The sequence below is a fragment of the Trichechus manatus genome, unplaced genomic scaffold, assembly GCF_000243295.1.
Source record: "Trichechus manatus latirostris isolate Lorelei unplaced genomic scaffold, TriManLat1.0 scaffold00041, whole genome shotgun sequence".
Taxonomy (NCBI): Eukaryota; Metazoa; Chordata; class Mammalia; order Sirenia; family Trichechidae; genus Trichechus; species Trichechus manatus.
This window is the reverse complement of record NW_004443977.1, coordinates 9667410-9693643: the sequence shown is the minus strand read 5'-3', so window position 1 is coordinate 9693643 and position 26234 is coordinate 9667410. Positions and strand designations below refer to the sequence as shown.

Genomic DNA, 26234 nt, shown 5'->3' with positions numbered 1-26234 from the left:
CCTTTGTCTCCTTCCACCTTCACTCAGTGATTGATTCTGAAACACACCCAGAAGGATCTGCCTTCTCTCTATCCTCGAGCCTGTTGAGGCCCTGGCACTGCTCCCTACTTCTGAGCCCTTAGTCTACCTGTCAAGGGAGGGCTGCCACTCACTGAGCCTCCTTCAGGAAAAAGCTTTAGCTCACCATCAGTTCTCGGACTGGCTCAGCAGCTGTGCTGAGGAGTTAAGACACAAGGAGAGTGTGAGAGGCAGATGATCGGAGAGGTAAATCTCTAATCCAGAATTCTAATTGCCTCACAATGACTATATAATTCACTATCTAAACTGGGACCTGCTCCGTTCCCCATTGCCACTGAATCAGTTCCAACTCAGCGATCCTATAGAACAGAGCAGAACTGCCTCATAGGGTTTCCAAGGCTGTAATCTTATGGAAACAGATTGCCACATCTTTCTCCTGCAGAGTGGCTGGTGCGTTCAAACTGCTGACCTTTTGGTTAGCAGCTTGGTGCTTAACCACTGTACCACCAGGGCTCCTTCTAAGTTGAGACACTTAGGAAAATTAAAGAGGGTACTATTAATATTTAGGCTGGGACAATAGACATGATCCAGGACTATCCCGGGCAAACTGCAGGAGGGCTGAGGCCACATAACCCTTTGTCTCCTCCTTTTGCCCTGCCCCTTAGAAGCCTTACTTCTGTGCCCTTCCTATGTAGCAGATGCAGGGGGTAACTTGGGAACCTCTTTTCTACCTTTCCCTGTCTCACCTGTCTAGCCAGCTGTCCCACAACCCTTGTACCTCCCCTTGTCCAACAATAAGACCATACCCAAGCCAAACTGGGGGGAGAAGCTCTGTTTATATAGGTTGGGCTGGGGAGAAACAGCCCAGTGGGGATTCTGAGGGCTGTGCAGTGTTCTCGAGAGTTCTTGCTGTAGTTTTGTAGTCAGCTCTTCTTCCCCAGCCTTTGCTTGGGGAGCCGTGAGTCTTGATTCATCCTTCCCTTGGCTCTGGGCTTGAGGAAATTAGAGGTGATGGGGATAATATCTCTTTGGGTTTCTCAGTCCAGGCGCCTTTCTGGATTTCTAGTTGCAGTCTACTTTTGAGGGTTCATGGGAAGGATTAGTCCTAGATCCAGGTAAGGGATAGAGCTACGGCAAGAAGGAGGGACCTCCAGTATAGAGTACACAAAGAGAAAGGGCAGGAAAGATGCTGTAGGCTGTGTGAAAACGAGAAAAGAAAAGATGTAAGAGCAGGCCCTAGATTTGTTTGGCGGAGGTAATTTTGAGACTAGGAATGATTCACAATCCAAAACTTGATTTTTCACCACCTCTGTTTGCCCTCTGGAGCATCCTTCCACGTTTTCCTCACCATCTAAAGCCGGTGCACCATCCTGTACGTCATGTGCCCACTTCAGCCTTCAGCCTCCTCTAGCTCTTCCTGGATGCAGACGTGCACAAAGATGGAAGCTGGGTGGAGGCTGGTACCATCCCTGGAGAGCAAGTGTATGTGGCGGTAGCCTGGAAAGGGGCAGGAGAGCAGCATTAGCAAGGTGGCCAGAGTTGGGGTATTGGCCAGGGATCAGAGAGCTGGCTCACCTTGCTGCATGCAGGTCCAAGGCAGGGTGTACTGACCGACAAAGTCATTTCGGGATTTCCAGTCGTAATCCTCTACCACAAAACGCAGCAGGGCGAGTTCAGGCACCAGGACCCGGAAGCATAATGTCTGCCCCCAGTATGGATTAAAACCTGAGGTGGTGAGTAGAAGGGAAAGAAGGAAGAGACATTATTAGCTCTCTTCTTTATGCTTGGCACCACACCGAATTACTTTCCCTGGTTCTCTCATTTAGTCTTTGTAGCAATCAGCATCTTACATGGGAGGAAACAGAAGCTCAGAGTGGTGAAGCAATTTGCCCAGGTCACCGGAGCTTTTAAGTGAGGGGCCAGGATTCAGACCCCAGATATCCAAGCTCTTATTCTTTCTACTGCTGTACACTGCCTCCCAAGGAGAGGGTGGTGACATGGACTACGTTTAATGAAGGACAGGATGGAAGGAAAACAATGGTCATGCTCCCACTTCCTCCCCCAGTACTGCCGAGTCTCACCGTTGTTCTCCACATAGCTGGTCTCCTGTCGGGTTGTGTCCGGACGAACGCCAATGATCTCCACTTTCACCAGTGGATCCACAATAGACCCTTCTTTGGTGTTGTCCAGTTTGGGGAGTTGCTGACCACTGATCACCTGCAACCAGGGCTCTGGAACCTCACTAGTTCCTGCTCAGTCCAGCCCCTGCTCCAGCTCTCACACCCCAGGGGAGGGGAAAGGGAAGGTATACAAGACCTTGTGCTATAGCTTTTGGGTTTGCAAGGCTATTCCTCCATGACTAATATATTTTCTCCTACTATTCTATCTGCAAGTTAAAATGCATCCGAGTAGCAACTTAACAAGGTTTGAAAGTTTGAAATGTTAGTGATAGCAACCTCTTTTATAGCATTTAATGTGTACCAGGCATTGTTGTATGTGTTTTATATATATGAACTAAGTAATCCCCACAACAACCCTGTGAAGTAGGTAGTATTATTACCCTCAGTTTGCAAGTGAGAAGACTGAGGTATGGAGAGGTTAAGTAACTTGCCCAACATTACATGACTAGTAAGTGGGTTTGGACCTAGGTGGCCTGGTTCTAAAGTTCATGCTGTTAACAGTCATGCTATCCTGCCTCTCACGAAAAGCTTTTCGCCCATTACACTCCTGTCAGGCCTAGCCACCTCTTCCCCCACTGCTATCCCAGTTTCTCTTTCCATCATACCTGGATTAAGAGGGTCTGGGCCTTAAAAGGACTGATGGGCCTCTCAGGGTGGAAGGAACTCTGGGTGTCACACAGGAAGTCTGGCTTCAGCACATAGCCACAGCCACTGTTCTGGCGGAAGAGCCCATCACAGATGTCCATCTCGAGCCCTGCAGTCTGCACATTCATAGCCACTGACAGCCCCAGGAGAAAAGAGGAAGGATTCATCTTGGGGGCCTCCCAGCACCTCTTTCGAGAAGTTAAAAACACAAGTATTGGCTGGAAGAGTGCCTGCTGGAAACACTTCCATAGATAGCATCTTTTTCAACCTAGCACTTTTGGAGGATTCCCGGGCCCAACTACTGCCAGGAGGCTTACTTCCCACCTGCTCCTCTGTTTCCCCCTTCCAGTCCCTGCTTGCCCCCTCACCCATCTGGCAGCCTGCATTCCAGAGTTCCTGGGGGTTGTAGTTGGAAGAGTCTGTCCTTAGGCCACTGGGATATACTCGGCTTAGCTGCCAGGTGTTGTGTCGCACAAACTCATTGCCTGTAAATGGGATGTGGGGAGAGAGGTGGAATCGAGGCTGACTTCTTGGGCCCCATGCACCCTGCCCACCCACTTCTCTCTTCTCCCTACCATCTCCTGAGGCTGGCTCCAGAGAGCTTCAAGGTGCTTCTTCTACTCAGTTCCATCCAGGCTTTCTTCCCCTTAGAGCCCTGAGCCCATTATTCATAACCCTCCCCCTGCCTGCCCTGGGGAGCTTGTTAGCTCTTTGTCCTCTTTCTTTGGATTCACTTGCCTGCCCTACGTCAGGGCTGACCCTGTACCAGTTCCCTCCCCACCCCCTATCTTTTGGTCCTGACCAGCCTCCTTGACTAGGCTCTTGGCCTTGGCTTCAGAGAAGGATGATATCTCATAGAAGCGGTAGTGCTCCCTCGAATGAGTGAAGTTGCGGAACGGGACATTCTTCAAGTAAACAACCAAGGCAGAGAGGGATGGACACAACATGGGCTTGGATTTCTGGAGAAGGAGAAAGTGGAGAGGAAGATGAACCCTCAGCAATCTGAGAGGGAAGAAGGCAATGGCTAAGACTTAAACTTCCCTACCCACCCTAAGCCTCTGCCCGCTGCCTCCCCACTGCATTCTTCTCCTACCTCACCTGCTTAGGCAAGAGAAGGGACCCAGGCTTGGAGATACGAGCCTGGGCTGTAGTCTGACAACAAGTAGGCGGACAAAACAGTGGGCACATCACAACCTGGGGGTGGGAATGGGAATAAATGCAGTCTGCCTATGCTGATGGGATCAGTTTCAGCTGCTGGGCTTATAGGGTCTGCTCTGTGTTAGATCCTGGATAATAGGTTTTTAATTTATTATTATTATTTTAAACAGAGAGGAGTCATCTTCTTTTAAAACAAATTAACAATAATCCTTGGTCAAAATGTACATGAGTTCAGACAGATATATCAGATATACAAGTGCTCATGGAAGTCACATCCTGGAAGGATGTGAGGGTCCCAGAATAATATTTTTGGATTTGTCTCCTGAATTCTCATTTCCATTCCTGGACATGACAGCAGGTTAGACACCACAGCCCCAGAGAGAACAGGATAAGTCCATCAGCTGAGCCAAGCAAGTGCACAAGAAGAGAGAAATGCAGACTTCAAACCCAGATCTTGGAAGTTCCACCAATGGCACCCCTTCCCCTTCTGCCTCCCTTCCCCACAAGGAGATGGCCCACTCTACACAGCCTTCTCAGAGCCTTCATCTTCTCCCACCTCAGAGCTTCTCTCTCCTTCCTGCTCCTCTGGCTATTTCTGGTATCTTCTCAAACTCACCCTTTCCAAGAAACTTTCTCTAACTAAGCTCACTTTAGTTGAGGCCACAGCAATCACTCCAGTACCCTCTACTTACCCAAGCAATATGTTATACACACACACACATACCCCTATCAGTGGTTTTCAAACTGGCCCTTAAGTAGACTGAGAAGTACAAAGATGTCTCAGGAGTCACCTGGAGAACCCTGGAAAGGGCCAAATGGCTGTTTCAACTAGGATGGCTCTGCACTGATCTATTTTGTATACTGAGCTTCCATATAAATTTCATCTAAAATAAGGATTTCATGGCCTGAGGAAGATGGGAAGCCACTGCAATATATCTACATATGGCACTATATAATATATAGTGTTGCCATGTATGCATTCTTATGCCTCTTTCATTGGGAGGAGGGGGCATTTTGCTCCCTGGACCATTATCCGGCCTGGCAGTAGTCTCATTCCATATATGCACCCTCAGCTTTTGGTGCAGGCTGACCAAATGCTGGAGCAGACAAAGATCACTCCTGGCTTACCTCCTCCTCCTTTCTGTCCTTACTCCGAGGGCTCAATTCCTGGGGCTCAGGCTCAGGCTTAGGCTCGGACTGGGCCTCCATCTCCAGCTTCTGCTCTGGTTCCTCCTCCTCTTCCTCAAGATCCTCTTCAAGTGTCCTTGACTTCTTTCCCTTGAGCAGGATCTTCCTTCGAAGCTCCTAGGGGACAAAAATGAAGGGTTCTGTCTACCTGTCTGCTTTGGCACCCTCATGGGGATCATGCAGGTCCCACTGCTCTCACAGGGCCACCTCAAAGACAGAGGAAGTAATTGATGGTCAGAAGTTCCACAGGAAAATTGGCTGCTTGATATGTACAGTAGGAATTCCCCTGTTGTTAAGGAAACTTGAACATTTCTATCCATATTAAAAAAATTAACTAAGACTCCTGTCTTAGGCTGAGTTCCCTAGAGAAGCAAAACCAGTGAGGTGTGAGTGTGTGTGTTGCAGAGGCTGGAAAGTCCAAAGTCCATGGGTCAGGCGTCAGGCTGGAGGCTGACTCACATAACTGCAGGGGCTGATGAACCCTAGATCAGCAGGTCAGATGGCAGGCTGTTGGCTCATGGGCTGTGGAGGCTGACAAATCCAGGATCAGGAGGTAAGATGGCAGGCTGCTGGCTCAAGTCCCAAGAACTGCAGGTCAGATGATGACAAGCTGCATGCAGTATCCAGAGTGAACAAACGCCAGCAAGCTTTGCCAGAAGGTCCATATATATTGGATGCATGCCACACCCCCAAAGAAAATCATAGCAGATCTCATCATGGAGGTGATCACATTACATCAGACCTCATCATTACATCATTACATAACTGCCAAACTACTAAGAATCATGGCCCAGCCAAGTTGACACATAACCTCAACCATTACATTCCACTCCTTGTCAACTTGGCACCTATACACAACTCTTTAAACCATACATAATCTCTAAATAAAGACAATTATAAAATCATACTTGCACCTAACATGATGCAACTAACACACAACTGAAAACTCACTAGCCCTATTTACATTTTATATTTTATAAGTGAAGAAAACAAAAATATTTGATGCACACATACAAGGAAGAAATACTCATAACAATTACAGTCCTTGCTTCTGCAACTGGTTACATGGTTGTAGCTGGTATTTAGAAATAACTTCCACCACCCATTCTGTATTCCCTTTACCCTCAACAAGCACCTCAGCTGGCCTTGGTTCTTTGCCTGGTGGGGTAACCCAAATCTTCATTCCTGAAGGATCTGCGCTATTAGTAGTCATATCAGAATTGGGTTGCTGTATTTTTCCATTGACTTTAATCACAGGGCATGATAGTACTAAGAGACGTACTAAGGGATCTCTTGTATTCCAGACATACTCTTCTTTACCTCCATTATGTAATATCAATCCAATTTCCCTTTGGTAATCAGAGTCAATCACATCAGCCAATACAGTAAATCTCTTCTTTGCCTATTGATCCAGAGGCATGAGGAGCCCAAAGTGGATGGGTGGCATTCTTAACTTCCAGTTAAATAGAATCAGCGTCATGTCTCCTGGTGGGAGCATTCCTTCCTTTGGAACTAAGACTTCTAGACCTGCAGAGCATAGGGTCATGGGGACAGGAAGCAAACTTTTTGTGAGTGAGCTACTAGGGGTGATAGTGAGTGGTACCACTCCCATTTCCACCCCTTGATTCCTGAACCCATGATTCCTGGCTATGGGAGAAACAGCACCATATACGGGGTGCTAGTTTAGCGCATATACAGCCTCCTGGAGAACACTGCCCCAACCCTGCAATGTATTTCCACCTAGCTGGCACTATAATTGTGTCATTAGAAGGCCATTCCATCAAGCTAGCTGCTTCAGGATGTTAGGGAACATGGCAAGACCAGTGAATTCCATGACTATGGGCCCATTGCTGCACTTCATTTGCTGTGAAGTGAGTCCCTTAATCCAATGCGCTGCTGAGTGGGATATCATGACAGTGGATAAGGCATTCTGTAAGTCCATGAATGGCAGTTTTGGCAGAAGCATTGTGTACAAGGAAGGCAAACCTGTATCCAGAGTAAGTGTCTATTCCAGTAAGAACAGAACGTTATACTTTCCATGATAAAACTGGTCCAGTGTAATCAACCTGCCACCAGGTTGCTGGCTGATCACCTCGAGGAATGGTGTCATGTCGAGAACTCAGTGTTGGTCTCCGCTGCTGGGCAGATTGGGCACTCAGCAGTGGCTGTAGCCAAGTTGGACTTGGTGAGTGGAAGTCCGTGTTGCTGAGCCCATGCATAACGCCCATCCCTGCCACCATGACCACTTTGCTCATGAGCCCATTGAGCAATGATAGGAGTGGCTGGGAAAAGAGGATGATTTGTTTCCATAGAACGTGTCATTCTATCCTCTTGATTATTAAAATTCTTCTCTGTCGAGGTCATCTTTGGTGAGCATTCACAAGAGACACAAATATCTTCACTTTTTTGGCCCAGTCAGAGAGATATATCCACATACTTCTTCCCCATACCTCCTTGCTGCAATTTTCCAGTTATGTTCCTTCCAAGTCCCTGACCATCCAGCCAAACCATTGGCCACAGCCCATGAATCAGTATACAATCGCACCATCTTGCCATTTCTCCTTCCAAGCAAAGTGAACAACCAGGTGCTGTGCTCTAAGTTCTGCCCACTAGGAGGATTTCGTTTCATCACTGTCCTTTAGGGAGGTCCCAGAAAGTGGCTACAGTGCTGCCACTGTCCTCTTCTGAGTGGTGCCTGCATATCGTGCAGAACCGTCTGTAAACCAAGCATGAGTTTTCGCTTCCTCAGTCAACTGAAAGTAAAGAACTCCCCATGAGGCCATAGGTGCAGACTGGGAGATGGAGGATAATGTGACAGGAGTGGAGACCATAGGCATTTGGTCCACTTTCTCCTGCAACTTACTTGTGCCTTCAGATCCTGCTTGGGTTCAATCTCATATATAACATTTCCATTTAATGATGGAATGCTGCTGTGTATGTCCAATGTTATGGGTCTGTGGGTCAGACAACACCCAGTTCATGATGGGCAGCTCAGTCCACATGGTGACTTGGTGGCCCATGTTTAAGCATTCAGTCTCTACTCAGGCCCAGTAATAACCCAAAAGCTGTTTCTCAAAAAGAGAGTAGTTATCTGCAAAAGATGGCAGGGCTTTGCTCTAAAATCCTAAGGGTCTGAGCTGTGATTCACCGGTAGGGGCCTTCCAAAGACTCCAACTAGCAACTCTATTTGCCACTGACACTTCAAGCACCACTGGATCAACTGGATCACATGGTCTAAGTGGCAGAAGCAGCTTGCACAGCAGCCTGAACCTGTAACAGAACCTTCTCCCGTTCTGGGCCCCACTCAAAACTAGCAGTTTTTCAAGTCACTTAATGCCTTAGTTATCTAGTGCTGCTATAACAGAAATACTACAAGTGGATAGCTTTAACAAACAGAAATTTATTCTCTCATAGTTTAGGAGACTAAAAGTCCAAATTCAGGGCGCCAGCTCTAGGGGAAGGCTTCCTCTTTTTGTTGGCTCTGGGGGAAGATCTTTGTCTCCTTTCAACATCTGTGGGCCCGGTGTTCCTTGGAAATCTCCATGTATCTTGGCATCAGTCTTCCCCTAGGTCTAGGAGCTTCTTAGCACAGGAGCCCCGGGTCCAAAGATGCACTCTGCTCCTGGCTCTTCTTTCTTGGTGGTAATGAGTTCCCTCTCCTCTCTGCTCACTTCTCTCATTTATATCTCAAAAGAGATTGACTCAAGATACAGTCTATTCTTGTAGAATGTGTCCTGCCTCATTAACATCATAGAGGTTAGGATTTACAACACATAGGATAATCACATCAGATCATGAAATGGAGGACAACCACACAACACTGGGAATCAAGGCCTAGCCAAGTTGACACACACTTTTGGGTGACAAAGTTCAATCCATAACATTTGATAAATAGGTGAGAGTAGCACACCCAAATAAGTAATATGTTGCCTCCAAAATCCAGAGACCTACCACACATTGTGCCTTCTTTTTAGTTGTGGGAGGCACCAGATGAAATAACTTATCCTTCACTTTAGAAGGAATATCTTAACATGTCCCACACCACTGGACCCATAGAAATTTCACTGAGGTGGAGGATGCCTGAATTTTTGTTGGATTAATTTCCCACCTTCTAGCACACAAAGGTTTTACCAATAAGTCCAGAGTCATTGACACTTCTTCCTTACTATATGTCCATTCAGCATAATGTCATCAATGTAATGGACCAGTGTGATGTCTTGTGGAAGGGAAAGCCATTCAAGGTCCCTGTGGACTAAATTATGATATAGGGCTGGAGAGTTGATATACCTCTGAGGTAGGACAGTGAAAGTGTATTGCTGGCATTGCTAGCTGAAGGCAAACTGCTTCTGGTGTTCCTTTAAAACCAGAATTGAGAAAAAGGCACTGGCCAGTTCAATAGCTGCAACCATATACCAGGAGATGTATTAATTTCCTCAAGCAATGAAACCACACCTGGAATATCAGCTGCAATTGGCGTCACCACCTGGTTAAGTTTATGATAATCCGTTGTCATTTTCCAAGATCCATCTGTTTTTCGCACAGGTCAAATAAGAAAGTTGAATGGGGATATGGTAGGAATCACCACCCTTACATCCTTCAAGTCCTTGATGGTGGCAGTAGTTTCTGCAATCCCTCCAGGAATGCCGTATTACTTTTCCCAGGTAGGGGCAGTTCTAATGGCTTCCAGTTGGCTTTTCCTACCATAATAGCCCTTACTGCACTTGTCAAGGATCCAATGTGGAGGTTCTGCCAGTTGCTGAGTATGTCTATTCCAATAATGCATTCTGGAACTGGGGAAATCACTACAGGATGGGTTCAGGGACTGACTGGAACCATTGTGAATGGACCTGAGCTAAGACTCCATTAATAACTTGAGCTCCATACGCCCCCACTCTGACTGATGGAACACAGTGATGTTTAGGATCTCCTGGAATTAGTGTCAGTTCAGAGCCAGTGTCCAGTAATCCCCCAAAAGTCTGATTATTTCTTTTTCCCCAGTGAACAATCACTCTCGTAAAAGGCCGTAGATCCCTTTGGGGAAGGCTGGGAGAAAAATCAGAAGTATAAATTTTTGGCAGTGCAGTGGGGTTCTTCCTCAAAGAGACCTGGCCTCTCCTTCATTCAAGGGGTTGGGTGTGTGTAAACTGGCTCAAGCCTGGGAATTTATTCAGGGACCATGACTCTCTATTCCGGCAATTCAAGTTAGACTGTTGTTCAGTTGACCTAGAATTCTTCTGCTTGTATAGAGCAAGTAAATGTTTGGTAAATTTCCCATCTTTTTCACTCTAGGGACACCATGACTATGTAGCCAATGCTGTAAGTCCATACGACTCAGATTATTCTGATTACTGCTTTGATTCTGCTGTCTGTTACAGTAACCGCACCCACCTTGTCATTGTCGGTCAAGTGCTGCCACTTGACCCCTACCACCACAGGTCCAATCAGCCCCACTGTAGTTAGGTGTTTTAATTCAGTTAAGGCAGTTCCCACTGTCAAATCTGACTTACATAAAATTGCAATCACAGCAGTCTTCAAGGATGCTGGAGCTCCCTTCACAAAATTGTTCCTCACTGTTGTGTGGTAAAAGATGTGTCCTCTAGGCACTCCATACGTGGGTCTGTGGGGCCAACCTGATAAATCCAGTTAACATGCCAATTTCTTTAAGTCTATGGATACCTTCTTCTGCAGTATACCATGGCAGGCTTGTCATTTGAACTTGATTTAGTGTAGGCCACCACTTAATCCATGGTTTAGTGAACCAGCTAAATAAACTATTAGATCTTTTTCTAACCTCTCTAGCTGAAACACTGAATGAAGAATCTGTGCTTGTGGGCCCATATCAAATAAACTCAGACTGATTCAACTTTATATTCCTTGCATCATTATCCCACATCTTTATTCCTACACGTACTCCTCAGGTTTCTGTTTGTATGTATTAGAACAATCAAGCAGTTCTTTTGGAGTAGAACATATCTCCTCCTGAGTCACACTTTATACTTCACCTCTTGGGGCTTGCTGGGACTTAAGTCTAGAAGCAAAAATGGGTGGTGGGAGTGGGTCTTGGGGACATTCAGCAATGTCTTGTAAGGCATCTGCCTTAGGTGTTGCCCCAGATGATACCCCAGCCGTCACCCCAGGCAATACCTCAGACAAGGACTTTTCAGACACAGCTGGGTTGATCTCATCAGATGGGGGTGGAAGGGATAACGGTTTTAATGAGGAGAGTGGCTTAGCAGACAAACATGGAGTAATCTCTTCAGATGAGAGTGAGAGAGCTGGTTCTGTTGGCAGGAGTGATTCAATGGAATTTAGGGGCTCAGTATCACCATCTTCCTGATAATCTGCCCATATGTCCTCATCCCAAGTTTCAGGGTCCCATTTCTTCCCAATCAATGCCCTCACTTTAACTTCAGACACCACCCTAGGTTGGAAATTGACTTGGACTTGTAATTCAGCTACTCTTATGATAAGACTCTGGGTTTGGTTTTTGGCAATATCAGCTCTGTTACTATAAAAACTAAAGCTTTCTTTCAAGGCACAAGTGGAAACTTTGAGGTTGTTTATGTGGCACTTGAGCTTTCACTCTAAATCCCTGAGCTCATCTCTTTCTTTCACCACTTTGTTTAGTGAAATTTGGAGCAATCAACTAGCTTCCTTATACTTCTCATTACGATAAAATTGTAGAACAGTATCAAACATGCAATCACCCAGAGCCTTGCCTCTCACCAATACTTGATCTATCGGTGGTAGTATTTTGCATATTTCTATTGCCACCTCATGCCATGGATTAGCAGTGCCCTCTTTACTACTGGAAGCAGAGTCATCAACATCTTTACGATTAACGAGACTTGGGAACAACTTTAGAAAAAGCCTTACAATTTTGTTTCTCTAGAACCACTCTTGGTACCAAATATCTTAGGCTGGGCTCTCCAGAGAAGCAAAACCAGTGAAGCATGTATATATACATATATATAGAGAGCGAGCAAGAGAGGGACAGAGGGAGATTTATATCAAGGAAATGGCTCACACAGTTGTAGAGGCTGGAAAGTCCCAAGTCCATGGGTCAGGCATCAGGCTGGAGGCTTCTCCTGACTCACATAGCTTCAGGGGATGACAAACTCAAGATTGGCAAGTCAAATGGCAGGCTGCTGGCTCATGGGCTGCGGAGGCTGATTGAATCCAAGATCGGCAGGTAAGATGGCAGGCTGCTAGCTCAAGTCCCAAGAACCAGAGGTCAGATGATGACGAGTCGCATGCAGGATCCAGAGTGAACAAAAGCCAAGGAGATTTGCCAGAAAGTCTATATATTGGATGCAAGCCACACCCCCAAGGAAAATCCCTTTCAACTGATTGGCTATTCATAGCAGATCTCATCATGGAGATGATTACATCAGATCTCATCATTATATCATTACATAACTGCCAAACTGTATTATAACTGCCAAACCACTGAGAATCATGGCCTAGCCAAGTTGATGTACAACCTTTACCATCACAATACCCTAACTCACATTTGACACATAAAAGTCCCTTGTAGATTCAAGATTTACATGTAAAAAATAAAGAACATAAAAGTACTAGAATAGAGAATCTTTTAAAATAATCTTATGGTGGAAAAGCCCTTAGAAATATGGCATGAAAACCAAGAAAACATAAAAGGAAAAGTTGACAGATTTGACTACACAAAGCTTAAAAACTTTTGTAAGGCAGAAGATGTTATAAGAAAAAAATAAACTACAAGAAATATTTTTCAAAGCATTAGTCTATTTAAAGAATTGCTTTATATCAATAAAAATTATAAACCCTAATAAAAATGAGTAAATTATTTTACAAATAATTCAAAATAAAACAAACATGGATGTTTTTCTTTTTCAAAAACAACTTTTTTCATGTTTGCCATTATGAATCATCTCACTCATGGAGTTACTTGTAGTTGCTCTCTTATACTGATGGTTGAAGTGTAATTTGGTATGTTTTCCAGAGGGCAACTTGGCAATAACCAAAATTGTCAGCATGAAAACTCTTCATCCCAGAAATTTTGCTTCTAGGAATCTACGTCAAAGGTATAATAGAATAAATGGGCAAAGTTGTGTATATGATTGAAAAATTATAAACAACCTAAATATGGGGAGCTGGTTAAATAAATTATGGTCCATAATGTGCCATGGAATACTATAGAGATGTTAAAAAGAAAAAATTTATATGAAAAGACATCCATGACATATCTTATATGTGAGATTAAATAAAAAGGATATAGAATATGATATATTCATGTTTTTATATGAATATATAAATACATATGTGTACAATATAAAACACCAAACCAAACCCATTGCCATCGAGTCAATTCCTACTCATAGCGACCCTATAGGACAGAGTAGAACTACCCCATTGGATTTCCAAGGAGCAGCTGGTAGATTCAAGCTGCCGATCTTTTGGTTAGCAGCTGAGCTCTTAAGCACTGTGCCACCAGGGCTTCATACAATATAAGCATTTAAAAAATATATTGACAGATGTTATTATGGGAGAGGTTGGGATTATAGGACGATTGATTTCCCTTTCTGTATATTGTTTCAATATTCTACAACAATCATGAACTATCAGGAAAAAGATAAGATATTTTCATTGGAAAAAAATACATAAAGGAAATCATTGATTTAAAATTTAGAGAATTATAAATAGAATTCTGTATTCAATTAGATTTTCTTTTTTTTTTTTTTTTTGGTTAAAGTTGTCTCCAAGGATACTAAAGGACAAGATGGTCTATCTGAGAATGGGAAGAAAGGAGCAAGAGGAGGATATGGAAGCCACAGTAGAACCTGGGCTGGGGGACCAGTATTCCTACCTCCGGTGAGGGCAACTCGATAGGCAGTAGGCCATCCAAGGTGGTGCTCAACAGTTGCTCCCCCAGGATCTCGGTCAGATGGTGTGCCATGACCTCCTGCTGCTCCAAGCTGCAGTGGTTCTCCAAGGACAAGATAACTGGGTAGTCTGATGTCTAGTGGTGAGAGGAGGGATACAGAGTTCTAAAGCCCTGTAATCTCTTGGTTTCTCCAAACACCTGCTTAATAGGCCCCCCTAGTTACTCACTCTATGGAGTACCTTGATTTCTCAGCTGCTCCAATCCCATTACAGGGCTTAAGAAGCGCTTACTTGTGTCTGGGGTCTACCCCTGGAACACTGTCCACATCTGAAGGTCACTGTTGGGACCCCAAATCTCATGCCTGAGCCAGGTTTAATCCAAGTTCCTCCAGGACTTTGAGTTTTCAGGCTCAGAGAGGGTGGGAAGCCTAGGCCATTCCCCTGATTACGTGTTTATGTTACACTCTCAGACTCTCATCTCCAGATTCCTATTGTCCCCTAGCCCTACCCACCACTTTCTGTTTCCTTATCTACCCTCTTCCAGTTCCTTGCTGTTAGAAGTAGTAGCTACTAACCACTAGTAATTACCTCTTTGACTACAAATTACTGGTAAGACAGTCAACACTTATTCATAATAATCCATAATATCAGCCTGGTGCCTTACAATTAAAATCTCTTTTACTCACATCGTGCCATATGACATCCCCTCCGCCCTCCCCAGGCTCAGACCCTCTTGCCTCACCAATATTCCTGTCCTGGACTCCTACCTGGAAGGCATACTGAGCTACTGTAGCCACAACATCTTGGAACAGGATGCGAGAGGTCAAGGTATGTCCATGGTAAACAATGGGTTCCCCATTAGGTCCATCCCAGACATCCACCTCCACGCAGCGGCACCCCCGCCTCAAGGCCCTGCAAGAACCCAGACCACAGCGACGGCAGGGGTCAAGGTCTGATCTTCCAACCTAAGGACCCTCCCCCAATTGTGGAAAAAGCAGGGCTCACCAGCACTTACCCCTCAAGATCCCTTCAACCTACTTCTCAGTGGAGCCTTCTCTGTCCATTGGGACACTGCTGCAGCTCACACAGATTACCCCCCATCTCCACCCCAACTCACAGTCCTTCCTTACAACCCATCATATGTTTTCTCATGCTACTTTTGCTGTTTAGCTGTATATCTTTATACAATTCTGGGTTATTCAAACTCCAGTAAAGTTAAGCTTTATTTTCTCAACTAGACTCTAATCTTCCTAGAGCAGACACTGTATGTTTCATTCATCTTTGTATCCTGTGAAGCTACTAGTTCAGTTGCTAGCAGTGCAAAGATATCTTGGCTATTCAATCTAATCCATAAGTAGTCACAATTAAAGCAGCTACTACTTACTGTCAGGACCCTAGGTGGCACAAACAGTTTGTGCTCAGATTACTAACCTAAAGGTTAGTGCCTTGAACTCACCCAGTGGTACCAGGGAAGAAAGGCCTGGTAATGTGCTTCCCTTAAGATTATAGCCAAGAAAACCCTATGAAGCAGTTCTACTCTGTAACACATGGGGTTGCCCTGAGTAGGAATTGATTCAATGCAATGGGTTATACTACTTCTTGAGTGCTGACACATGGATTATCTCATTTTATTGTCACAATAACATAGACAAAATAGGCACTGTTATCATCCTGGTTTCATAGATAAGGAAACTGAGGCATAGAGAGGTTAAATACTTAGCCCCAGAGTACTCAGTGAGGGAGTTAGGATTTGAACTCAGTCTGACTTAGGAACCCATGTTTTTAATTCCTATGCTCTACTGTCTTCCATTTACCTGAAGAAATAAATCTGTCAGGACCTCTAAGTTCCAAGACAGTTTATAGCTTGTGAAAGAGAAGCTCTGTTCACCCACAGAGTTTCATCCACTTCTCCCTCCAGTCTCCAGTACCTTCTCTAAGTCTCTCAGATATCCAGGGACTCTCATCCCCTAAGCCCCCACAGTACCTTCTCAATCCCTATTATCCACTGGCACCCCTTTCCCCCTCTCCCCCACCACAGTTTCCCACAGGTCGTCCCTCTCATGAGCTGAACCTTCCCTCCCCACACTGCACCGAATATATCCCTCAACGCTGCTCTGGCCACAAAGCTGGTCCCCCACTAGGTAGGTGTTGTGAGAAGAGTTGATATAGTAGTGGCTCAGGGGTTGTGTCATATCCTGGTAGATGGGGCGACAGGCTGGGTTGAAGATATCTCCATCCTTGGAGCAGAGGTAGCTAAGGAAGCCATCCATGCTCAGCACGTGCCGCCGTTTGCCTAGGGTGTGGGGTGAGGAAACACTAGAGTGAGAAGCTCTGAGTTGGGGCTCCCAGCACACCTACAGCCCATCCTCCATCACATCTCACCTCACCCCCTCCAGTGTCCCGCCTTTCAGAAGATGTCCACTCCCAGTCTCCAGATCCCAGACTTGTCCCACCTAGCGTCTGTCATTTCAATAATTCCCCGCACCCCTCAGAGAATGTTAAAGCTTCAAGGGGGAATCATCAAAATCATTCTAGACCAGCATGACTAATAGAAGTTTTTATAATAACGGAAATGTTCTATTCTGCACTGTCCAATATGGTAGTCTCTCACCACGTATGGCTGGCTATTAAGCACTTGAAATGTGCCTTGTGTGACTGAAGAACTGAATTTTAAATTTTATTTGATTTTAAGTAATTTAAATAGCCACATGGAGCTCATGGCTAATGAACAGCACAGTGTCTTGTCTAAAAGACTAATTTTATAGACAGGGAACTGAGGCCCAGAGAGAATCAGAGTCAAAGCCTTATTAGTGACATGGCCAAGGTACCTGTATTTTTTTCCCCTGGGCTGTGTAGATGCCACCAACTATGACCTATCATCAATGCTCCCATATGGTGGTTTGAGGGGCATTTGTCCAACATCCCCTTGGGCTACACTCTCTTTGAGGACAGAGCCCCATCACTCCTCCAGTAAAGCTCACCATTCCAGCATGGGCTTCCTATGATAACAAGAATGATGACTAACAGTTATTAAGCATTTGCTCGATGCCAAGCACCTTACATGCAGCATCTCACTTAATGCTCTCACTAACACGATAAGGTTGGTATAATATAATCCACCCTCCAGCAGTTAACTTGCCCGAGCTCGCGTAACTAGTAAGTGGAGGGGCTGAGATTTGAACCCTGGTAGCCAGGTGTCAGAGCCACGCTGGAATATGCAGTCTCACGGAGGGTAATGTTGCTGAAGTGATACTCCCTTGGAAGGTGGAACAACTTGACTCTCATGCTCAGCTTCCTTGCCTGAGATATGACAAAGCCAGGAGATGGTGGAAAACGGTGGGAAGTTGGGCAGCAAATTTCATTCTGACAGTAATAAACTCAAATCACTGGGGTAAGTCCACAGTTGCCAGATACCTTTAATGTGCATGATTTCATTTGATCACCAATTACTTCACAAAAGAGGAAACTGAGTCTCAGAGAGGTTAAGTGACTTGCCCACTTGCCTCTTTACCTGAAGAAATAAATCTGTCAGGACTCCTAAGTTCCAAGAGAGTTTCATAGTTTGTGAAAGAGAAACTCTGTGACCACTTGGGCAAGTCACTTAACCTCTGAGAGACTCAGTTTCCTCTTTTGTAAAGTAATTGGTGATCAAATGAAATCATACACATTAAACACATCTGTCAACTGTGGACTTACCCTAGTGATTCATAAGAAGTTTGTAAGAAGCAGAGTGAGGACTGGAGCCCAGGTGTCCTGACTTGATGTTATACTCTGCTGCCAGACATCTGTTCCTTCATGGAACTGGTTGTTGAATGCAAGGGAAAGGAACACCATCGGTGTTGGGGGGTTGTAGAATAAATGTCACTAATATATATTGGCTCCTGCAATAGGAACAGAAAATTCTATTTTTTAACCCTTTGACTTTCCTCTTCTATTTGATTTTCTGAAATGATTGGTTTACAGCCCCCATTCTTCTATGAGCACCTGCTCAAATCTGGAATCAGCGATGGAGACCACAACTTTCTGTTTGACTCTAAACTCTATGAGGGCAGTGTCTTTGTCTGACCTAGTCACCACTTACCTCTGGCGCCTAGCATAGGTCCTAACATATTATATGTACTCAATGAGCATTAGCTGAAGCAGTAAATGAATGAATGAAAGTGGGAGTTGAGACTCAGCTCTCATTCATCCCATCTCTAATCCTCATTCTCAAAACAGGCACCAGGTAGAATCTGATAACCTGGGGTTGAAGCCCAGTTCCTCCTCTCACTAGCTGTTGGCTTTGAGCCAGTCATTTAATCTTTCTAAGCCTCAGTTTTCCTCTTTTGTTAAAACTGATTTAATAATAGAATCTACTGCTTAGGGAACAATGAGCTTCTATTAAGGGCAATGAAAAAAAACTGGAAATGGTGATAATGGTAATGATTGCACAACATGATGAACGTAATTAATGTCACTGAATTGTACATGTGAAGAACGTTGAAATGGCAAATGTTTTGTTACATATATATTAACCACAATAAAAAATATAGAACCTTTTTCATTGGGTCATTGCAAGGATGAGAAGAGAGAGGTCATGTAGAGATATTAGCATACTATGGGATACCTAGCAAAGGCTCAGTAAAGATTATTGCTGTTGATTTACAGTGTTGTAGTGAGGAGCCCTAGTAGTGCAGTGGTTAAGAATTCGGCTGCTAATCAAAAGGTCGGCAATTCGAATCCACCAGCCACTCCTTGGAACCCCTATGGGGCAATTCTACTCTTTCCTATAGGGTCACTATGAGTCGGAATTGACTCGATGGCAATGGGTTTGGTTTTTGGTTTAGTGAGGACTAAATAAAGCGAGGTATGTGAAAAAAAAAATCCATTGCATCGATTCCGACTCATAGTGACCCTATAGGACAGAGAACTGCCCCATGGAATTTCCAAGGAGTGCCTGGTGGATTTGAACTACCAACCTTTTGGTTAGCAGCCATAGCTCTTAACCACTATGCCACCAGGGTTTCCAGGTATGTGAAAGTGCCTTGTAAATCATTTATTATTAATAATGTAAATTCCTCACACTGAAGGGAATAGAGGGTAGGAAGGAGTCTACTGAGGGGATAAAGGGAGGAAAGTTTGAGGGCAAAGAAAGCATATTTTAACTGTACTTGTTAAGAGCTAAATGATTGGCTGTCTCATCTTCCCCCCAGCCAGGGGCTGACTAGCTTCCTGGCTCGGGGGGCTTAGACACTCAAGAACCACTTAGAGAATTTGGAGAGAGCCCAGGAAAGGGCAGAGAGCCAGCACTTAAAGGGACAGCAAACAGGAATCGTAAAGAGGAACTAGAGGAAAAGGAATAATTTATACTGGAGGAGACGAGGCCAAGGCAAGAGGACCAAGGGTTTTCCCTTTCCAGTGAGGACACTGGTTAATATCAGGAAGAACTTCCTGAAAGTGAAGGATGTGAAACTTGAGCATAGGGAAATCTGTGAAGTCTTCTTCCTCCTGAGAGATCTAGCATTACTGAGGAGACTCCTGTCTTGTCTGGTCAGGGAATGGCTGATCTTCAGGGGGAGTGGCTGGATGAGATGATAGCGTAGGGGCGGACGGTAAGGGTGCACTCAGCCTGCCTTGAGTTAGGCAGAAGTTTACCTGTCTCTGGATCTTTCTAATCATGCCGCATCTACCAGGTGCCTCTGCATCTCTATCCCTCTTACCGCTATCTGAAGGCTCGTGGCGGTCAATGAGCTCCAGAGCAAGGTCAGGAGCTCGGTCTCCTTCTTTCTGCTCCTCTCGAAGGAAATCCACAAATTCCAGCAGGGTCAGCTTCTGCCCATCAGCCGAAAAGTTTTCAAACAGTTCCTCCACCTCAGGCCGCTTAGTCAATGCCTTATAGAACTCTACAAATTCTTCTCCCTCCAGAGTCCCAGACTGAGACTTGTCTGCTGCCTGCCAGAGAGGGTTTAGGGCAGAATGAGCAAACTCTTCAACCTGATAATGGATGGCCTTGATTTGCACTGTAAGAGCAGTTTTACCAATGGACTGATCCAAACATGCCTTCACAAACCACCCCCCACCTCCGCCAGAACTTCTGATATTTAGTATTCATGGAAGAAGCTACTTCAGTAAGTAAAAGTAACTAAAATTTCAGCCATACTATTTGCTACAAGAGAAAGTTTTCAACTAGAAAGACTTGAATGTCCCAAAGGTCCCTAAAGGGTCAGAAGATCCTTCTCCTATTTACTCACATTCCAGTTGGAGTTTTCCATTTATAGGCACCTGTGACATTTTGGCCATGGACAGAGAAGCCCTTGAGTCTGACATAGTAACATATTATTATTTACCTTTCATAGGATTGTTGTTGTTGTTAGTTGCTGTTGAGTGACTCTGTATGTGCAGAGTAGAACTGCTTCATAAGGTTTTCAACGATGTGAACTTTTGGAAGCAGATTGCTAGGCCTGTCTTCCGAGGTGCCTTTGGGTGGGTTTGAACCACCAAACTATCAGCTAGCAGTTGAACGCCTAACCGTTTGCACCACCCAGGGACTCATCTTTCCAACAAGACTGAAGGGCACTTCCCTCAATTCCCCATTGAGTGTGGTATGGTGCTAGGGTGCATAGTAGGGATTCAACAAATGAACATTGCTGTTTAGAGTCAGAATACTTCTGGCCAAGTGGGAATGTGGCCTGGCTGACTCCTGCAAATCCTTCCCCAGCACACTCACTTGGAAAAGCTGGACGGCATATTCTTGGTCCATTTCCACATTCATCAGGCGCAGTAACCGCTGAACTTCTCGGAAAGTCATCCGTCCATCCTGGTTTTTGTCTCCACGCTGGAACCAGTCACTCAGCCATCCAGGTCTGAGTCAAGGAAAAAGCACTATGTGCACATGTGTGTGTGTGTACAGATGCGTGTGTTTTTGCATCAACATCTCTCCCCCATCTCTGTCTCTCTTCCATGCCAATTCACTCTCCACATAGCTTCTGGATAATCTCCCCAGAGCACCAATCTATCTTGTCACTGCATGGCTTAGGAGCCTGCAGGGACCTCTACGTTGCCGGCAGAAAGAAGTCAAAATTCCTTAACACGGAAGTCAAGATCCCTTTTGTGCACCCCCCCACCCCACCCCACCATGATCTGGCCTCATCCTAGCCTTCTCAACACATCTCTGGCTCCTTCCTGTACTTCAGCCACACTCAGCCACTGCCTCCTCTCTGATGCCTCACTTTCCCTCCTGCTCTTCAATTTCCTGTCTCTGGCCCTTTACTCATGCTGTTGCCTCAGGCTGGAGTACCTTTCCCTCCTCCTCTCTTCATGCTCAAATTCTACTCGTTTTCAAGGCCCAGCTCAAATGCCCCGTTCTCCCTGAAACTTTCAGAACACTTTAAGAATTGTTTCTCCTTCCATTGAACACCCACAAATAATCTAAGTATCATAAGACTTCTTTGATACTTAGACTATTTTCCACAATTCCACCCCCTTCACTGACTGAAGCAATATCTGGTTAAATCATTAATTTCTTTAATCTTTGTACCCCTAAATCTTAGCATACTGCCTGACACATTTTGCTGAATAGATGGTGAATGAATGAATGAATGGGGTAGAAGTTGAGTATAGTTCAGGAAACTTGAAGTGAGTCTACACCCCATGCTCTCTAATGGTTGCTTCCCACCCCTATGGTAGTTACTCAATGCCACCTGGACCTTCTGTTTAACTCCTGGGATCAGCACCTTGTCTGGTCTTTTGCCTCCCGCTGTTGCTTCTCCTAATCCTGGGGGTCCTGATTCATGCCTAGACTCTTGGCTATGCCTTTGCCACACCTGGTACCCATCCCTCCCTCAGGATCCTCAGCCTCACATGGGCCTGAGCTCCCCCTGTCCACCCCATCTGGGCGTTTGGACCTCCATAGCCCTCCCACCTGTCCCTAGCCCTGTAGCAACTGGCTCCTTTAGTGACCCCTACCCCCGCCCTGACTTTATCCTGCTGATACTGGTCCAGCTGCTCCTGTTGGTCCATGCTGGTGACAACATCCACCAGCAGCTGGAGCCCCCGTATCCAGATTTGGGCCTCCTTGGCACTGTTGGCCACCAGGTCCAGGTTGGAGCGGCGGCCATGGAAGACAACAGTGAAGCCCTGCTCCAGCGGGAACTCTTCTGCCAGGCCGCGCAGCAACTCAGACTCATGGCCCTCACGCACTGTCTCCACGTCAGAGATTGAGACTGCCGGAGAAGAAGCGGGTGGGGGAACGGAGGAATGGAGTCCACCAAATAGCAGGGGCCAAGGGACAAGGACCCTTCTTCTTCTCTGTGAAGCCAGAGGAAGGAGGAACTCTAGCCTCCAAAAGGTGAATCCTAAAATGCATTAATACAGTGCTTGTTTCAGCAGCACATACGCTAAAATTGGAATGATACAGAGAAGATTAGCATGTCCCCCATGCAAAGATGACCTAAAAAGCATAAGTACAGGGAGACGCATCCTAGGACTCAGGAGTGCACATGAGTCATTGCTGTTTTCATAGGCAGCATGGCAAGGGGCCTGTGCTGGGAGTGACAAAACTAGGCTTCCAGCCACCAGCTGGCAGTGTGACACAGACCAAATGACTTAACCTCTCAGTGTCCGCATCTTAAATAAGGATGTCCCCTTCTACAGCCAGTCTTTATGAGGATCGCAGGGGGATCGGAAGGGCTGACAGATGGAAACACACTTGAGAGGTAGAAGCAGTTACACCAAAGCATTGTATGCCAAGCCCAGTTCTCCCATTCCAGGTTTGAGGGCTTCCTCTTTCCAGAATGTCTAGGAGGGAGCCAGACAAATTCTTTTACCCCCTTACCTCAGCTGGGGCTGGTGTGGATCATGAGCCTTAATTCTGTCTCTAAAGCAGACTGTGTTAGATGTGTCCTGTGATCAAATTTCTAGAGGTATCATAAAGAGCTCGGCCGATAGGATGCACACTATTATGATGCATTTATGATACTAAAACAATTCATCATAGCGGCTAACATTTATTAAAAGCCTCCTGGTCTCAGGTCCCGTGCTAGGTGCTTTACACATTAACTCACTGAGTCCCTATAACCTACGAGGTAGATACTGTTTAATCCCCATTTTACAGATGAGGAAACTGAAGCTTGGAGATGTTGAGTAACTTGCCCAAGCTTACTTAGCTAGAAAGTGGCCAAGCAAAGGTTTTAATCCAGGCTGATGGATGCCTGAAATTATGCTCTTATAATAATGATAACAAGATACAACCCATGATTTATTGAGCTTTACTATGTGCCAGGGCTCTTTAAACACTTTACATGCAATAACTAATTTAATCCTCATAACCGCCTTAAGGCGCAAGTGTGATAATCTCCATTTTACAGGTTTAGACGTAAGACACAAGTAGGGACAGCAGGATAGCACACTCTTGTAAGATCCTGGTCTCTCCCCCTGCCCTCAGGCTGCTGGGCTCCTCAGGGTCCTAGTCTACTAACTGCCCACAACTGGCTATCCACATCACTCACAGCTGGGCTTGGCACGCCACCCGATCTGCCGAGAATGCCAGACTGTCATGCCGTCATCCTGAAGTCTGAAGTATCTTAGCTTCTTCCAGTTTTTGGACCTCACCTTGCGCATCTGCATGCCTTCCTGCATCAGCAGCAGGTCCTGGTTGTCTGGCAGCCCTGAGCCAGGAGAAGTAGGGGCTGGGTAGCCATTGGGGAGGGAAGGGCCCAGGAGGAACTCTGGAACAGAGTTCAACCTCCTACCCTTTCTTGGACTATCTCCCCAAGCCTTCTTCCCCTCCAGGTGTACTCACGGACTCCTTGCAGCAGGGATGCCATCACTCACTGCTCCACCAGCTGGCACCAGAGTCACCTAAAGCAGCAAGAAGGAGTGATGGACTTCCGGTGAATCTTGGTGGTCTTAGAATAACAGATCAAAGGAGGAAGAGAAGGAAACCAGTGTTTCCTGAGTGCCCACTATGTGTCAGGCACTTCACCTACATACCAAAAAACAAACAAACAAAAAAAACTCATTGTCATCAAGTCAACTCTGACTCATAGCAACCCTATAGGACAGAGTAGAACTGCACCAGAGGTTTCCAAGGAGGGGCTGGTGGATTCAAACTGATGACCTTTTTGGTTAGCAGCCAAGAACTTAACCATTGCAGCTACATAGTCTATAGCTATTTTTGCCTCTAATTCGAGTTTGGCGACACTGAGGCTTCAAGAGGCTAAGAAACCTGCCTCAAATCACATAGGGGACTCAGAATGTAAACCCAGGTATGTCTGATCTCAGAGCCCCTGCTGTTTCCCATGGCCATCTCCACAGAAGTCTAACCAGGGCTTTCTGCCAAACACCTCCTTCCTACCCAATACCCCACTATCTACTGGGCAACCTCACACCACACTTTGGTCACTTCTCATCTCCTCATTATTAGGAACCACTGTCTTGTTGGCTGCCGCCTTCCAGAACCTGGACGTGTTTCGCATCCTCGCCTTCTTTTCTCCAGGTGGAATCATTCCAGCTTCCTTCCTCTGGGAGCCCTCTCCATGCTCCCTCATAGATTGTCCATCTCTTGAAGGGCTAGAGCAGAGTGTCTCTTTCGTCTCTTCTACAACACTTAGTGCTGTACTTAGCTAAGTGAGCTGTCTTCTATTATCACATTGTAAAGCATATTTGATATTCTTTTTCATAGCAGTTATTCTCACAGTTTTAATGGACCAAGTAAGTTACACAAGTCTCAGAACTGTATTTTCAAGTTTTCTCTACCTACTAAAAAAGGGTACCTCCTTTACAACATACGCTGTCCAATTTAGGACCTGGTTAAGGCACCTAGAAGGAGTCCCTGGGTGGGGCAAATGATTAAGTTCTCGACTACTAGTCGAAAGCTTGGTGGTTTGAACCCACCCAGAGGCACCTCAGAAGACAGGACTGGCAATCTGCTTCCAAAAGGTCACAACCTTTAAAACCCTGTGGAGCAGTGCTATTCTGTACACATGAGGTCACATGGGGTCGCCATGAGTCAGAATCAACTTGATATCAACTAACAACTAAGTCACCTAGAAGCTAACAAAAAGCTTCCCTTGAAAAGAACTAGAAGATTTGATATGCGGCCACGTTGATTCTAGCTCTGCCCATATAGAAATACCCAATTCTTGACCACATCATGAAACTGACAAAGCTCATGAAACATAAAACTACGATTTTGTATAAGCAAAGGACCTAACACTTGAATAGAAATGTGTTATGTTTTTTAATTGAGAAATTAAAATTTCAACCATGGTAAATATCTAAAAAACCTGTATCTTTAAAGAATCTCTAAAGTGATCACTCTACAGTGATCATTTATTGTTCCATTAAAACATCATTCAGTTCAATTCCTTTTATCTTAGAAATGAAAAAGCAGACTTGCAGAAAGGTGATGTAACTTGCTTGAGGTCACACAGCATGTTAGTACCCTATCTCTCTTCAATGGGAAGAGTCTATGAAGTCACCCACGGGTGATTAGTCTTAGAAGGAACGTGAGGGGCACTGTGAAAGTATGACTTTCCTGACTGCAGGGAAGGCTTTCTAAAAAGGTAGCACAGTACAGGTGTCCAGAATGAGAGGAGAAGATTGGAAAGTAGCTTGGGCCTAAGTGGGAAAGACAGCTCAAATCAGCTCTCATGAACTGGAATTGTGACACTCCCTGGAAGAGAGTCTGCTGGCTGAGGCTGAAAGTGAGTGCCTGGGCGAGATACGAAAAAAAATCTTTGCATGGAAGAAGGGATTCAGAGTGCTTCCTGCGAGACAGAAAGCATCTCTGCTTTTCTGGGTGGAAATAACACAGTTTGGAATCTCAGGCTTACAAAGGCTATGATATGAAGACTGAAATAAAAAATAATAGGTCTCTCCAATGTCTTAGGTCCTCAGACTCTAAGCAGGGTTGGCCAGGGCTGAAGTCTAATCCCGCTTGCCAACATCCTGCCTCATCTCCTGTCTGGACCTCAGTTCCCATCTCTGGGGCATAGGGGCTCTTGGATGGGGTATGCCTTGGGCCTGGGAGAAGAGAGAATTCCCTTCCTTTACTCTAGGAAACCACAATGATGTCCTGAAATATGGGTAGCTTGAGAATAGAGCCCAAGTGCCTAGATACTTCTGTTTTGGAGCCTGCTTTCTCTCAAATCAGCCATAGAAATTGATTTTGTTCCTTCTTTGTCAAACTCTTCCAACTCCAGG

At 45.4% G+C, this 26234-nt stretch overlaps 1 protein-coding gene and 1 non-coding gene across 2 annotated transcripts; one reads left to right on the top strand and one right to left on the bottom strand.

The window, feature by feature from the left end:
- Positions 1-842: 842 nt before the first annotated feature.
- Positions 843-24505, bottom strand: PLCD4 (phospholipase C delta 4). Its single transcript, XM_023731194.1, has 15 exons — positions 24424-24505; positions 23537-23716; positions 22024-22252; positions 20758-20893; positions 19751-19982; positions 16143-16344; positions 14819-14963; positions 14035-14187; positions 5130-5306; positions 3646-3802; positions 3212-3328; positions 2804-2976; positions 2100-2235; positions 1594-1743; positions 843-1515 (listed from the first exon to the last, which is right to left on the bottom strand). The coding sequence occupies exons 1-15, from the start codon at positions 24503-24505 to the stop codon at positions 1409-1411; spliced, it is 2376 nt and encodes a 791-aa protein (XP_023586962.1). The 3' UTR covers positions 843-1408.
- LOC111820561 (U6 spliceosomal RNA) lies at positions 22403-22510 on the top strand. The gene has a single exon (XR_002824092.1). It is a non-coding gene; the product is annotated as a U6 spliceosomal RNA (small nuclear RNA).
- Positions 24506-26234: the final 1729 nt, after the last annotated feature.